This window comes from Cynocephalus volans, chromosome 6 (assembly GCF_027409185.1).
Source record: "Cynocephalus volans isolate mCynVol1 chromosome 6, mCynVol1.pri, whole genome shotgun sequence".
NCBI lineage: Eukaryota > Metazoa > Chordata > Mammalia > Dermoptera > Cynocephalidae > Cynocephalus > Cynocephalus volans.
Genome location: NC_084465.1, coordinates 55,930,477 through 55,947,345, shown reverse-complemented (window position 1 = coordinate 55,947,345; position 16,869 = coordinate 55,930,477). Strand labels below are relative to the sequence as shown.

The following is a 16,869-nucleotide window of genomic DNA, read 5'->3' as shown; positions in this document are numbered from 1 at the left end:
TGTAAATATAGATATAAAGAGATTACACTTTTATTAAAATGAATGAAATAAAGTTGACATTCTGGAAAGCATAGGAGATAAGGTTTTATGCATATTCTTTCAAATGTTTTGGCTTACATATACAGTCAAGCCTATCGTGCAAAACTGAGAAATTTGATGGTAGTTTCAATTTTGTTTTAGTTTTCTACTGTGGCATAACAAATTACCAAAACTTAGCAGCTTAAAACAACACACATTTACTATTTCATTATTTCTGTGGGTCAGGAGTCCAGGCATGACTCAGGTGAGTTCCCCACTAAGGATCTCACAAAGTCATGATCATGGTGTCCACCAGACTTGTGACTTAGCATCCCATTTCAAGTTCACTGGCTGTTGGCAGAATTCAGTTTCTTGTGGTTATAAGGCTGAGACTTTAAGCTCCTAGAGGCTGCCTGCCATTTCCTGACAGATGACCCTCTCCACAATATAGAAGATCACTTCTTCAAGGCCAACAGGATAGCAACTCTACTGCTTTGAACTGCTGACCTCTAGTCCTTTTAAAGAGCTCACCTGATTAGGTCAGGCTCACCTAAGTTAATCTTCTTTATAATTAATTTAAAATCAACTGATTAGGGACTTTAATTGCATATATAAAATCTCTTCACCTTTGTTTTATAACATAACCTAATCATAGGAGTGACTCTCTCATTGTATTCACGAGTTTCATGCACACTCAAGGGGAAGGAATTATACAAGTGCACACCAGTGGGTGAAGATCTTGGAGACCACACACATTTACTTGCACTGGGTGCAACAGATAATTGATTATCACTTTTTATTTGTATTATTATATTTCTGGGCCAGCTTTCTGGTTGTCTTTTAGTCCAGACCAGCTAAACTCATTCTGGGTTTTCAATATGTTTGAAGAAAAGAATAGAGTTGATGATTGTGTCACTTACTCTTTTACAAGTTGAAAAGAGATTTTTAAACTCTTGGTTCATGACATAATAACTGTATTAGAAAATCAAAATTGCCATCACTTATTTAACACAGAGAGATGCTTTCCATCTAGTATCAATAATTCTTATTTCAATTCTATGAAATGGCTGTGATGAGGCAGTGAAGAGAGGTGCAAAGACATGGATAGGTGGAGTAGAACTGTAGTGTTCAAAACATGGCAAGTAAGTTGGCATGGGTAGGTTGTTGGGTTAAAACAGAAAAATGGAAGAAGATGGGAAAAACTAAGCTGATATGAAGCAGAACAAGTAGGATCCAAGAGTAGCCCATCCAGTTGCCAAGAGAAACACTAAAAAAATTAAGTAGGGGGTGGGGTCTTATCTCATTTGTGATCTAGAATAGTGTTCTCCAAACTGATGTCCACGAAATCCAGGGAACATAAGGACTCTTCTAGGCTTCTGTGGGCATGGATAGTTTAAGGGGCTTAAGTTCCAGCTCCTCTACTTACGTATGAATTCTTTTCCAAAGTCCCTGCCTGAGATGCACATGCTCTTCAGAAGTCAGGCGAGTATGACACCCCTACTTTCCCATTTACTACCACCCTTTCCTACTTTACTGAACAGAGGCAGACTTCCCATTCCTCTTGAATTTTGCTGTAGTGCATTGCCCTGGGATGTAAAAACCTTGGGGACACTAAACAAAGAGATCTTTGAAAATACATCAAACATATATCCGTGCTGTTTATTATCATTTATGGACTACTAATAATGAATGAATCTATCCAGAATATATACATACACATATGGGTGTGTTTCTGGGCATGTGGTATGTGTGTGTGTATGTTTAGTGTAGGTGTGCATATTTATCTCTTAGAACCTTGTGATCACAGGAAATTTAAAAATTTATACATTGAATATAAAAATCTTTCAGAGAACATGATGAGGTGAGGAATAAAAGGCTCACCAACATAAAGTACATAAAATACAAGCCAGTAAGAAATAACGAAAGTGTGAAATGAAGAGTTAGGACAATAAGTAAGCAGTGAGAAAAATAAGGTGAAGAAGGATGTGAACAATGTTAAAGAGGTCGAATGTCCAAGTTATTCATATAATGACAAATAGCATATAGTGGGAAATGGGATAGTAAAAGAGAAAAGTCTAGAATATTTCCCAAGTTATTGGGGAGATGATATAAGAGAGGTATTAATTTAAGGAGAAAGATGACAAGTTTAGTTCTGCTTATATTGAGATGCAAGTGCTTGGAGTCTATGTCCATAGTGCAAGCAAGATCAGTCTTCTCTAGAAGGTCATAGAAAGTCATGAGTGAATATGACAGTCAAAGCCTTGGGCACAAGGCAATCTCAGCAAGCACGTAGAAAAAAAAGAGGGTTGTTTTTCCCTTTCTCCATAACATTCAATAAATATTGTTTGAGCAGCTATTATTTGTCAAACATGTTTCTAGACGCAGGGATAGAAAAGTGACCAAAACAGACTGAGGCCTATAATAAAATTGAAGTTTTAGAGCTTTACCATGAACTAGCAAAGCAAAAGCTGATACTGCCTTGATACAGAGATACTTACACTTTTCAGAGCCAATGTTTGAATGCTGCTCTTGGTTCCTTTTATTTGTTCAAAGCTGAATGAACTACAAATTTGTTCTTGTGACTTTGCTCTCAAGCTCCTACCTTACATCAGTGTATCACTTGAAAGGGAAGGATGAATGTTGCTTGTTGACTGACAAATGTACTGAGTACTCAGGACAGGTCTTCTTAGCCTTCCTTCACACTGCAATCCTCAGAAGGGGACTTCTACCCAAATATCAGCAGCTCACAAGTATTCTGACTATATAACTTTTAGCAGAATTCCAGGAACACGGAATTTTAAGACATTGCAAATATATGATAAGATTGGAAGTCCTGTATAGTGCCTGAAGGAAGTACTGGTTTTCTTATGGTTTTCCCCTGTAATAACTTTATATTTTGAATAACAGTTTGTCCTATATATCAGTTCACTGCCATCAGAGAGAAATAATATTTGTTAGAACTAATTGTTTTTTTCTGAAGTGAATTTCAATAGATCTCTGTCAATTGAAATGCTCCCTTGTGACTGATGTTCTGAAAATCTCATTGATTATTTAAATCAATTCACAAACATCTTGAACTGAAGACACCTGTATACTCTTTAACATGATCGGGAATTCCAACTTTCTATGTAGGTTGTATGAATCAATATTTACTTTATTAGAAATTAAAGGAGAAATTAAAAAAACATTTATTAATTCATTGAAAACAATAAGCTCACTGGATGTTAATAGATATATTTTTAATGAAAATACTTTCCAAAAAAATTAGGAAAAACAGTGGCATTGTAGATTTTAGAGAAATTTAGAAATTTTATAAATTTGGAAAACTCCACCGTATAAAGAACAAATATCATCTTCGTGTTATTATGAAAATAGTTTTGATCTCCTGGACCCCCCCCCCCCCCCGGAAGGATCTTGGGAAACTCAGGTATCCTTGGATCTGCTGAGAATAGCATTTTGCTACATGTCAGAACATGTGAGGCTGATATGGTCCCCGCAGGGTACACTCACTGGGATATGCCTCTTGCCTGCTGCAATTCTTCCCAGTCTCACCACCAGCAACTCACTCCATTGGAGACCTCTTCTATCATTTATTATCTTTTTTCTCTGATTTTCTTCATTAATCCTGTAGGAAGGTCTATTCTGCTTTTTAAACTCCCATTTAAATGATTGGTACCACCATTTGCCCACTTTAAAATCCCAAAGTCTAGAGTAATTCTGGACAGACCTCTCCTTCATTCCTCACATTTGCTCCATCACCAAGTCCTGTCAATTTTATCTTCTATGTTCCTCTTAAACATGGCCATTTCACTCTGTTACTATCTCCATTATCCAAGAGTGTTATTTTTCATCATGAATATTTGAACGGCCTTCTGAGTGAAGTTGTATCAATATCCACTATTTTTTTCTTCAACTCTTCTCCATACTGCAGATAGTGTGGTGTTTTCAAAAATTTGATTATAACATTCTCAGCATACACATGCACACACAAATCCCAATTAAAAACCATTCAATGATTTCCTTTGATCTTAGGATAAAGACAAAAGAAAACCATCTTTTACTCCAGTACCCATACCTCTAACCTCATATATGACCTCACATACCACCACATTTCTCTCCATGCTCTCCTACTCTCTGTTCTGGCTCTGGATACTTCTAAAGATTTAAGCAATTCTTTGATAGCTAAGGTTTTTATTCAAGGTGTTGCTATAGACTTAACTGCATCCCTCCAAAATTCTTACATTTTAGTTCTAACTCCCAGTGTGACTATTTAGGGATTTTAAGAGGTAATTAACATTAAATGAGGTCATAAAGGTGAGACCTAACCTAGTAGGACTGGTGGTCTTACAAGAAGAGAGAGAGAGAGAGATCTCTCCATCTCTTTATCATGTGAGGACCTAGCAAGAAGGCCACCATCTGTAAGCCCTCACCGGGTATCCAATTGGCCAGCACCTTGGTCTTAAACTTCCCAGTCCAGAAATGTAAGAAAATAAATTACTGTTTTTTAAACCACCAAATCTGTGGTATTTTTTTTTATGGCACCATGAACAGATTATATAGGTATGTTGTCATTTACAAAAAATGGTTCCTTTTAGTACCCAATGAACATCAGCATCATGTCAAGAGAGTATTGTCACCTTTCAACATTCAGTGTGTTTATATGTTGGGAAAATAACAAATTGCTTTATATTTAAAAGAAAGCTGATTGTTTCATTGCATTTTATTAATTCATCCAAGGACAGAAGAGAGATTTATAGAAATATCATATTGTATTCTGAATCAGAAAAAAACAATACAATGCTATCTCAATACCCTTTCTCAAGGGAAAAATCTTGTACTTGGAGGTCTTTTCCAAGTCATCCATAAGGAATAAGACTATAGAATTGAAGACCTTTCATGAAAGTCTTGTCTCTTGAGCATTTTGTACCAGAAAAAAAACTTGGATAAAGTAAAGGGAAAAGTTTCAGATATGAACCTGGCTTCACATGGAAAGCAAATGTGCAAACATTTTGAGGTTTGTATTTCGGAGGTCTCTACTACTTTCCCATGTCAATTTTAAAACAAGAAGCTCTTTAAATTTACAAAGAGCCTGATCCTGACTTTTGTGTCCCAAACAGCACAAGTACTGTTGATGGGAGAGTGGCTTTCCACACTGTTCTCTATCTCCAGGCACCATCATAATGTAAATCCTATGTTTCAGTTGCTCTTCAGTAGCTGAGCATAAGAAACAGTGGGTTGGGTTGAACTACTTTAAAGGATAGTCAAGTATTTGTCCACTGGGCCTACGAAGCAACTTATTCTTAGTTAAAAGAAAAAGAACAGTAATAGCTTGTCTCCAAAGGGAAATCTGGATTTTTTTCTTTTTTTTCTTTTTTTCGGTGAGGGTGGGGGTATAGGGGGTGAGAAGGACTGTAAATGTAAGGATTTATTTACTGTTCATTTAAAGCTTACAGAGTCCTGGTGTGGCTCTTTGCAATTTGTATGTACACTTGTATGCTCCAGCTGCCACTCACAGACCTCCGTCAGGCTATGCGGCCTCTCTGCAAGGCTTTGGCCAGCCCTTCACAGAGGAAACAGATCAAATTTAGTATTAGTGATTTTCCTCTACTGGTCTCTGTCTGTAGGACGGCAAGACATTGGTCCCAAGAAAGAGACAATAGTTAATGCTATTTCTTTCAAAAAATTTATTCAAACCTTAAAACTCCCTTCCAAATATAGTCCTCAGATCACAGCACATCCACACCCGTAAAGTGAAATTAACGTTCCAAGAGGCACCCATGGTATTTGATCATGTTCTAACAGGGCAGTGAAAAATTTCAATAGAAAATGTTTTCCTTAAAGCATTTCCAAAGAGAAAACTTTGTGTCAATCATCAAAGGAAAACATTCCTTCACTCCTAGGCCACTGAAGATCATATAAGTATCTTTACGTCTGCTTCCAAAGGGTGGCCATTACTGACACTGCTGGTAGAATGTTTTGTTTGTGAGGAACCCTCAGAAGAGTTGCTGGTATTTTATAGAGTTGCTCAGAAGAGTGTGAACTTGGTAGACAAATGTACAAAAATATTTGTGTATGTGGCGGTGCCGTATTTTAAAAGCATATTCCTTTGACTAAACTTGATCTGCTTCAGCTGATATTCGGGGATATTTCTGTGCTTCTTTGATGCTTGGTTTGACTACAGGAAACCCTTCAAAACCCTCCTTTATTCAGGTCCCATGTTAAAGTATGAAGTACAAAGGAATGTCTTTCCCAACATTTAATAGTTCTTTCCAAATCAATTGTCATGAATGTTTGTTTTGTTTTTGTATCAGGTTTTGATATTTATACAGTAGGGCAGCAGCAGGAATCTATTTTACAGCAGTTCAGGAATAATTCATTTTGTTTGGATAGTACATATGTGAGCAGCAAAGATCAAAATTTATATCACAGTTAAATGGTCTATGGATAAATCATTCATCATAGTCCTCATCAGATAATATTTATTAAACAGCTTCATGAAGTCTAATAATAACTCATATATTGATGAAAACTACTCAGTTACCATGTTGTACTAATATATCTTTATTTGCCTGTATTGTTTATTCTTTAAATTGCCCCTAGTATTATGTGATGTTTGTTTATGGGGTCATTTCTAGCAGCTAAATGTCACATGGGATAAATATAGATGCACTGACTTCAGTGGGTACTTTGTAGTTAAAGAAAAATACTAGCTGAATGCTGTTGGTTTATGGTCAAAATCATGGGAAATATTTCCAATAGATTAAAACACAAGAAAAAGTAAAACTTTCAAGTAATTTAGTTTATATATTTCAAAGTTATGGATATTTATTAAAATAAAAGACAAAAATAATAATGCTATTATTTAGATTCTTTACATCTTGATGAGGCCAAATGAAAAGTTGGGTTTTTTTTGATAGAATATTGTATTTTTATTAATGTGCGGTAATTCTTTGAATTATGCATTTCTGGAAATTCCAAAAGCTTTTACTTTCTACCTCCAAATTAGAATCTAGTAAACAATCCAAATTATTTAATGCAAATCCAAAATTTTGATTTTAACTTAACGATTTTAATATATACATATTTTTAGTGAACAGTTACTCTTTAAGATAAATTTATATCAAAGGCTTTAAAATATATTAATGAAAGTTTAGAAAAAAGTGTTCAAATAATGATTCATATAATGAGTATTTTATAATTGCTACTTTTAAAAATAAAAATTATTAATTAAGCTTATTTAATTAAATATGGTTGGAAACCTCTGCATTTGAGGTATAGAGTAAGTAGCAAAAATATAGATCTCTGAGCTTGAAACTGAAGTTTTAGTGGACAACTCAACAGTAAGATTATTTTTCTAAATATTTTTATACAAGTAGTCTTTTCTTTGACATAGGGTTTTTGTAGTACAGATTTTCCTTTTCACAGAGTCTCCTAAAAATTGAAAATTTGCCCACAAATTAGGAAAATATTTATCCTCTATTAGTGTTTAAATTTATCATTCCTTTTAATATTTTCTGATGATCATGTTCCTTACAGTTACTCATTGCATCTGCCAAGTATTGATTTCCTAATGAATTATTATAAACTGAATTTATCTTAATCATTTCCCTTTTTATACAGTATGCTTAAACTTGTTTTTAAATTTAAGGCTGTGTGTATAACTTCAAATTTTAACCATCATGGATCATTTCTACAAAAACATAACATTAGAAAGTTATTTATGATAAAAAATTTTGAAATTCCAAAATATTTTCCAAAAATACTTCTAGAGTGTGATATTATACTCTTGTCTAATAACACACTCTAGAAGTGATACTTGATATTTGATCTTACATTAACACTATACACAAAATGTTTGACTCTCTCATCCCCACACAGGCATATTTTTACAATGAGAAGCTACTTTCACTCAGCAGAGGAAACAGCCCTCTGATGTTGCTTCTGTATTTAGGAATTCCATCAGATAATGGCCAAATCTTTAAACATGTCTAAATATTATATTCCTTTTCCCCCCATTGTTTTTGTTGGTATCTGGCAAATTATACTAGTATCCAAGAAGTAAAGAGTGTTAATTTCTGATGGGCTCAGCCTTGAACTAGTTTTTCAGTAAGATGTAATGGGTCCATATCTAGCCAAAGGTGTACTCATCAAGATTGGGTCTGTGCGTTACATGTGCACAGTACCAGAGTAGTGCTTGAACTGCACAAAAAGCCTCCCACAGAGAATCGACAGCAAAGCAGCAATTTTGTTCAACCACAGGCTCAAATGCTGGTCCGCACATGAAATTCCTCCATTTTGGAATTAACCAAAGGACAACAAATTTATTCCAGTGCAGCATTTAAGTGGTGGTGGTAGATAATAATCCAACACAGAACTGAAAGAAAAAGAAGAAAAAACAAAACCATGGATTAGAGATAAAGTTCTGATATTAACCAGTAAAGGTTAAATACCAGCAAAGAACATGCATAAAACCTGGAAGAGGTAGGAAGAGGTAACAGTCTCTTTAAATGCCCAGGTATCAACATAAAGACAGAAAGATCAGAAAGAACACAGAAATATAACATCAAAGGAAACAAATCAGACACCAGCAATGGATCTGAGGAACAGTGGATTTATGAAATGTCTGACAGAGAATTCAGAATAACCATTTTAAGGATGTTTAGGGAGTCACAAGCAAATACAGGTAGAAAATTAAATGATATCTGGAAAATAATCCAGGAACAAAATGAGAAACTTGACAAAGAAATAGAATCAATTTTAAAAAGTCAAATAGAAATTCCACACACACACACACACAAAATACATTATCTGAACTAAAAACTCAATAGAAAGCTTCAACAGCAGACTTAATCAAACTGAGGAAAAGATCAGTGAGCTGGAAGATAAAACATAGGAATTTATCAAATTAGAGGAGCAAAAGAAAATGAATAAGAAAAAATGAAAAAAATCCAGCAAATATGGGATTCCCTGAAGCAAAATAACGTCCATATAATAGGCATACCCAAAGGAGAAGAAAAAGGAAAAGATATAGAAAGCATATTCAAGGAAATAATGGCTGAAAATGTCTCAAGTATGGAGAAAGATGACAGCATCCAGGTACAGGAAGCTCAGAGGTCATCAATCAAATTCAATTCAAGGAGAAACACCCCAAGGTAAATGATAATCTAATTATCAAAAACCAAAGACAAAGAAAAGATACTGAAAGCAGCTGAGGAAAAGAAATACATAATGTTCAATGGAGTGCAAATACATTTCTCAGAGGATTTCTCAGTAGAAACCTAATAGGCCAGAAAAGAATGGAATGATATATTCAGTGTTGAAGGAAAAAGACTGTCAGCCCAGAATTCTCTATCCAGCAAAACTAACCTTCAAATATGAAGGAAAAATAAAGTCTTTCCCAGACAAACAAAAGCTAGGGGAACTCACCAACTCTAGACCTGCCTTACAAGAAACGCTAAAGGGAATTCTTCAATTTGAAAGAAGACAATGCTAAGGAGTAGCAAGAAAACACTTGAAGGTGCATAACTCATTAGTGAAGTATGTTCACAGACAACCTCACAATACTCCAATGTCATAAGAGGGGTGAATAAACTGTTTACATCCTTAGTATGAAGACTAAAGGACCAACCTAATAAGAAAACAACAAACACAACAACCACCTAAGACATAGGCAATAATAGAAGATGTAACTGGAAACAATATAATGTCAAAAGGTAGGGGGGATGACACCGAAGTGTAGAGTTGGCTTTTTTGTATATATCATAGTTAAGTTGTTGTTAATCTAAAATAATCTGTTATAACTAACATGTTTTTTGTAAGCCTCATGGTAACTATAATATAAAAAGAGGTACACTAAAAATAAATAGCCAGAAATCAAAATAGACATTTAGAGAAACCACTCAATCACAAAGGGAGACAGTAAGATCAGAAAAATAAAAAAGAATTAACAAAACAACCAGAAAAAAAGTAACAAAATGGCCATAACAAGTCCCTATAACAATAGTAATGCTAAATGCAAATGGATTAAATACTTCAAGAAAAAGTCACAGAGTGGCTCAATAGATTATAAGACAAGAACCAACAGTATGCTGCCTACAAGAAACTCATTTCACCAATTAATACACACAACAACTGAAAGTGATGGGATTGAAAAAGATATTTCATGCAAATGGAAACCAAGAAAGAGCAGTGGTAGCTACACTTATTTCAGTGAAATAGATTTGAAGCCAAGGAAAGTAAAAAAAGACAAGGAAGGTCTTTATATAATGATAAAGGGATCAATTCAACAAGAGGATATACAGTTCTAAATATATATGCACCTGACTCCAGAACACCCAGATGTAAAGCAATTACTATTAGACCTAATGGGAGAAATAGACTCCAAATCAATAATAGTTGGGGATTTGACACCCGACTTTCAGCAAAGGACAGATCATCCAGACAGAAAATTAACCAGGAAACATCAGAATTAATCTTTACTCTAGGCCAATTGGACCTAATAAACATATACAAAACATCTTATCCAACAGCTACAGAATACTCATTCTTTTCATCAGCACATGGAACATTCTCTAGAATAGACCATATGTTAGGTCACAAAACAAGGCTCAACAAATTTTAAAAAAATTAAAATCATATCATGTCCAATGACAATGAAATAAAACTAGAAATCAACAACAAAAGGGACATTAGAAACCATACCAATACATGGAAATTAAACAGTATGCTCCTAAACAATGAATGGGTCAAAGAAGAAATTAAAAAGGAAATTAAATATTCCTGTGGACAAACAAAATGAAAACACAGTGTACCAGAACCTATGGGATACAGCAAAAGCAGTTCTAAGAGGGAAATTTATAGCAATAAATATCTACATTAAAAAAGCAGAAAGACATCAAATGAACAACCTAATGTATGCCTTAGGAATGAGAAAAACAAGAACAAACCAAACCCCAAATCAGTAGAAGGAGAGAAATAGCAAAGATCAGAGCAAAATAAATGAATTAGGGATTTTAAAAAACAATACAAAAGATTGATGAAACAAAAGGTAGTTTTCAAAAAGATAAACTAAATTGATAAACCTTTAGCTAGACTAACAAAGAAAAAAGAGAGAAGTCTCCAATAAATAAAATCAGAAATGGAAAAGGAGACATTACAACTGATACCACAGAAATACAAAGGATCATAGGAGACTACTATGAACAACAATATGCAAAGAAACTGAAAAACTGAGAAGAAATGGATAAATTCCTGGATACTTATAACTTACTAAGGTTGAATCATGAAGAACTAGAAAACCTAAACAGACCAATAACAAGTAATGAAACTGAAGACATAATAAAAAATCTCCTAACAAAGAAAACCCCAGGACCAGATGGCTCTACTGCTGAATTCTACCAGACATTTATAAAAGTACTAATTCCAATTCTTCTCAAACTCTTCCAAAAAACTGAAGAGGATGGAATACTTCTAAACTCATTCTATGAGGCCAGCATCAATCTTATATCAAAACTGGAAAAAGATCCAAAAACAAAAAGAAAACTACAAACCAATGTCCCTAATGACCACAGGTATGAAAATCCTCAACAGAATACTAGCATACAGAATCCAAAAACACATTAAAAAAATCATTCATGATGATCAAGTGGGCTTCATCCCAGTGATACAAAGATGGTTCAACATATGTAAATCAATAAATGTGATGCATCAAATCAACAGAATGAAGGGAAAAAAACATGATCGTTTCAATAGATGCAGAAAAGCATTTGATAAAATCTGACACCCTTTCATGATAAAAACACTCAACAAACTAGTTATTGAAAGAATGTACTTCAACACAATAAAAGTCATATGTTATAGACCCACAGTTAATATACTGAATGGGTAAAAATTGGAGGCTTTTCCTCCAAGATCTGGAACAATACAAGGATTTCCATTTTCCCCACTCTTATTCTACATGGTACTGGAAGTTCTAACCAGCTCAATAAAGCAAGAGAAAGTAATAAAGGGCATTCAAATTGGAAATGAGGAGCTCAAACTATCCCTATTTGCACATGACATGATCATATACGTAGAAAACCCTGAGGACTCCACCAAAAAATTACTATAACTAATAAATGAATTCAGTATAGTGGTAGGATAAATAATCAACACACAAAAAGCAATAGCCTTCCTATACACCAATAATGAAATAGCTGAAGAAGAAATCAAGAAAGTAATCCTATTCACAATAGCTACCAAAAGAATGAAATACCTAGGAATAAATAAAAACTATGAAACATTTGGTGAAAAAATTGAAAAGGACACAAATAAATGTAAAAATATTCCATGTTCGTGGGTTGGAAGAACTAACATCATCAAAATATCTATATTATCCAAAGCAATATACACATTCAATTCAATCACTATCAAAATATCAATGACATTCTTCACAGAAGTAGAAAAAAATGACCTTAAAATCTGTGTGGAACCACAAAAGACCCTTTACAACTAAAGCAATCTTGAACAGAAAGAACAAAGTTGGGGGCATCACACTTCCTGACTTCAAAAGCTATAGTAACCAAAACTGCACAGTACTGGCATAAATATAGACAAATAGACTAATGGAACAGAATAGAGAGCCCAGAGACAAACCCATGCAGTTACAGCCAACTGATTTTTGACAAAGGTGCCAAGAATATACAGTGGGGGAAGGACAGCCTCTTCAATGAATGGTGCTGAGAAAATTAGATATTCACATGCAGAAGATTGAAACTAGACACCTATCTCTCACCAGGCACAAAAATCAACTCAAAATGAATCAAAGACCTAAACTTAAGACCCCAAACTATGAAACCAGTAGAAGAAAACATATGGGAAATGCTACACAAAGTAGAGAGTAGAATAATGGAATAATGGCTGGGAGGGGAGAAGTATGGGAAGGAGAGAAGGAGTCGGGGACTAACAGGTACAAAACTGTGCTGTCTACCTTAAGTGAATCATTGTGCAGTGTATGCATGTATTGAAACAACACACTGTACCCCACAAAAATAAATATAAAAAAGATTGAGAAAAAAAATCACAAAGAAACAAAACACACACAAGTAGGAAAGTAAGAGTTGAGGTACCGAGGCAGGTAATGAACTCCATGAGAAGATTAGAGGAAGTGGGTTTGCACTGGCTGCCCTAACTCTGACCTTTCCATTGTTAGGACTCTGAGTCCTGACAGAGGTCACGAATTTGCTGCTCAAGAGCTTGTGGCCAAGAGGTGGGGGATCAAAACTTTTCTTTTTAAAATGCTTAGATAGTAAACTAATGGTTTCACAGGTGGATTTCTGTGGACACTTATTTTTGTCTTACTCCGCATCATAGTTTTAAACTAGATATGAAATATATCAGTACAAGCTTTTTACCTGTTTTAGAGTTATCACCCTTTAAAGACTTCCCCCCCACATTCAGTCTCCTGAAATCATTTAATTGTTAAATTGTCAGAAATATAGTAATAATAAATGCTTAATGGCATTTATTTTGATGAAATGTAGTTAGTCAGAACCTATGAAATCCATCTTATTTTGTATTTTATCAAAGACCTTTAGGTAAAAATATTAAAATTATGAGGGACTTGGGTAACAAGTGTCAACTTTTTCTATAGGAGTCATTTCTCCCAGTCCAATATTTTTTTGTTCTTCCTGAACCAATGTATATTACCATTATCAATATATATTAATTCTCTGGCTATCAGCTCTCAATTATCACTTTATGGGTCAATCTTGGGACATTTTTAATCTTCATATGAATTTCTTTTCAATTTAGTAGGATATTTCTAAGCCATATTTCTATTCTCTAAAGTAGACACATAAGAAATTGAAACATTTTTAATGAGGTGAAACAAAGTTACTAAAAGGGAAATTAGTGGAAATCTGTATATACATATTTGAGTTGTTGGAGTGGTCATTAATGTAAACTTTCTCCTTTTTTCCATAAAGCTTCATAGAATAACTCTAAACATAGGCTGCACTTAGTTTGCCTAAGATTAGTTCATGGAATTCAATGAAATCAAGCATAATTTTATTTACTCCAGAATGTATTGAGTTATATTTTGATTAAATAAGTAAACATTAAACACAGAAAGATAGAGTCTAAATAGTGGTAAAATTTTTATTTTGTACCTTTTTTTTTTTACTTAGTTACTGAGGATTTTATGATCTTTATGAAGTGTGGTAAGCATTGAAGTTGGACTAGGAGAAAAAGCAGGAAATAGATTTTCCTAGGTACAACTGACTTGTTCTTTATCACCAACAAGTGATCAAAAAGAGAAATTTAACATATCATCTTGGAATGTATTTATCATATCAGAGGAAAATCATGGTTAATTCTTTTACCTACTTTGCATGTATTTAAGCAATCTGATTTTAAGGAGATTAGTATAACCATTTCAGAAATACTACGTATTCAGCATATGTAAGTTATAGTGAAATGTGGAAGTAAAATGCCTTTAAAGAACTTTCCAAGAATAAATTATTTAGGTTTTTAATGAAAGGAAAATTGAAATGGAGATAGTAATTATGTTAAGTTGAATTTCTTATTCTACTCAATTATTATAAAAACTTGTTAAGTGACAGAAAAATCCTGGTAATGCAAATGTGGATGAATTCTAAGTGGTAGACGACATGTTGAAGTTATTTAAATTTATATATTATATTTTTACCAATAGCTCACAGTACTTTGAATGACACTGATGTCCCTATGGAAACAACTGAATGCATAAGAGGCCAAGGAGAAGGTTACAGGGGCACCATCAATACTATTTGGAATGGAATTCCGTGTCAGCGTTGGGATTCCCAGTACCCTCACCAGCATGACATAACTCCTGAAAATTTCAAGTGCAAGTGAGTAAATTAGGCAAATGTTATAAATTTCAGTAGGCCCTGGAGGAAATGAAAGAGTGGTTACATTTCACTAATTTCCGCCTTAGTGATACTCAATCTTTAGTGCACCCAGGGATAAGCAGGAGTTAAAAGGCAGATTATTCCTCCACTCAGAGATTTTGACTTCTTAGGTCTGGGATTTGGTCCTCAAATATGCATTTTCATAAGCATTCTAGGTGATTCTGAGCCAGAGGGTTGCTGCACACGGCTTTGGGAAACACATTCCTAGGTTGTTTCTGATCACAGCTTTGCTCTTGTAGGTATATTTAATAAATCAGTTAATGATAATAACTAGACATGTTTCAAAGATGTGCCTTCTTAAATTTTCATATCAGCTTTAGGGGTCATTACATATTTTTTTTCTCTTACTAGAAGAGGCCCAACTTGATTTCAGTCAACATTTTGAACTGATGAATTTTCAGACTTAAAAATCTATGAACAAAAACTATTTTTAAAAGCTTAAATGAATATTTTTCATTGTTTTTGGATTTGCCTTGAAAAGTGGGTAAGTAAAACAATCGTTTAGATTGATCAAGCCAAAGACACTGCCCTTGAGTATCAATATATAGCTGTATGTGTGTTCTTTGTGGCTGCTTTTTTCACCACTTGACTTTTGTTGGACAGACACAGTCACAATGCCATGTGTTTTTAAATTGTCCACTTTGTTATGAGAAACATAAAATGATTGCTTTTGAAATTTATCACACGTCATTCATAGTGGCTGTGCTGAAATAGCACCTATAAATAATATATATTGGCTTTATGTAATTGGCTTTTAGTAAGACAGCTCAACATTTCAAGATGAAGAACTATGAGTACTAGCTGGCCCATCCACTGGAGAGGGGAGATGTTTGTGTTTGCGTGTGTGTGTGTGAGTGTGTGTGTTTTAGCAAATTCAGTAATTTATTTGCTTATATAGTAAATATTCATCTATCAAGATTTTAAAAATTATTTTATAATAAGATTTATAGTTGTCATTCTGGGTTTATTTCTCTCATTTCCTTCATAATAATTCACTCTCTGTTCCTGACTCATGTGTTTCATACCTAAAATATAAACATCAAAGTATAGAAAGCAAAGAAAATAAAAGATTAGTCAAAAGGGTCAAAGCAGACAGTGTCAATGTCATTCATTTTTTGTGAACTTCTAATGACTGGTGATAACCCCAATAGGAAATTGTGTATGTGCAAATACCCAATGAGCTTCATCTGAATGAAAAAGATAATAATTTAAAGAAATTCACAGACTCTACAATTAAAACTGAATTATCAAAAGTTTAACTGTTAAATCTTATTGGAATTTAAGCCATCCTTTTTTGATTTAGTTTTGGTCAAAAGAACCAAACATAAATATCAAAAAACAAAGTGTGACAGCTGCGTTATAAAACTGATAAAATCTGACTGAACATTTTGCTCAGAATATTGATTTAGTGTTTCTAGTTTGTGATCTAACAGAGAGGAGTATGCTGGTCAGGTGTCTCTGATTCTATTAAACATTACTTGCCCCAATACTGAGACCTCTTATAAATGACCATTTTTGAAACACTGTAACTAAACAATACTAACTGTGATGAACCTAGACGAATCATATAGTCATTAATTCACTTTAGTAATTGTGAATAATTGGAAGGGAAAGAACTTAGGAAAAATATTGGGCAAACCTTGACTCATTCTTGCTTAATCTAAATTAATTGTGTGCTTGTAAATATAAATCTTAAAAGTGGGCCCAAACTAAGACTTTTGATAGCCCTAGATCTTCACTTAATTATCTTGCCTTAAATTACAATTTTAAATAACTGAGCAATTATTCACCTGAAATTGCAAATTTGTGTAAATTTTATGTAAAATTTAATGCATATATTTTATACTGACAATTTTTTTAAACATAAGTATAAATTGGTTTAAAAGAAAAGTTTTCTTCATCTATTCTAGTTAATAATAATCTT

The 16,869-nt window shown here is 33.8% G+C and overlaps 1 protein-coding gene across 2 annotated transcripts in view; it reads left to right on the top strand.

Annotated features, from left to right (window-relative positions):
- The window catches only part of HGF (hepatocyte growth factor), a 72,131-nt gene that overhangs the window by 27,060 nt on the left and 28,202 nt on the right, over positions 1-16,869 (top strand). For both annotated transcript variants that reach the window (XM_063099990.1, XM_063099989.1), the window contains exon 8: positions 14,711-14,885. In XM_063099990.1, the coding sequence (XP_062956060.1) occupies positions 14,711-14,885 (175 nt within the window). The remainder of the gene's footprint in view (positions 1-14,710; positions 14,886-16,869) is intronic.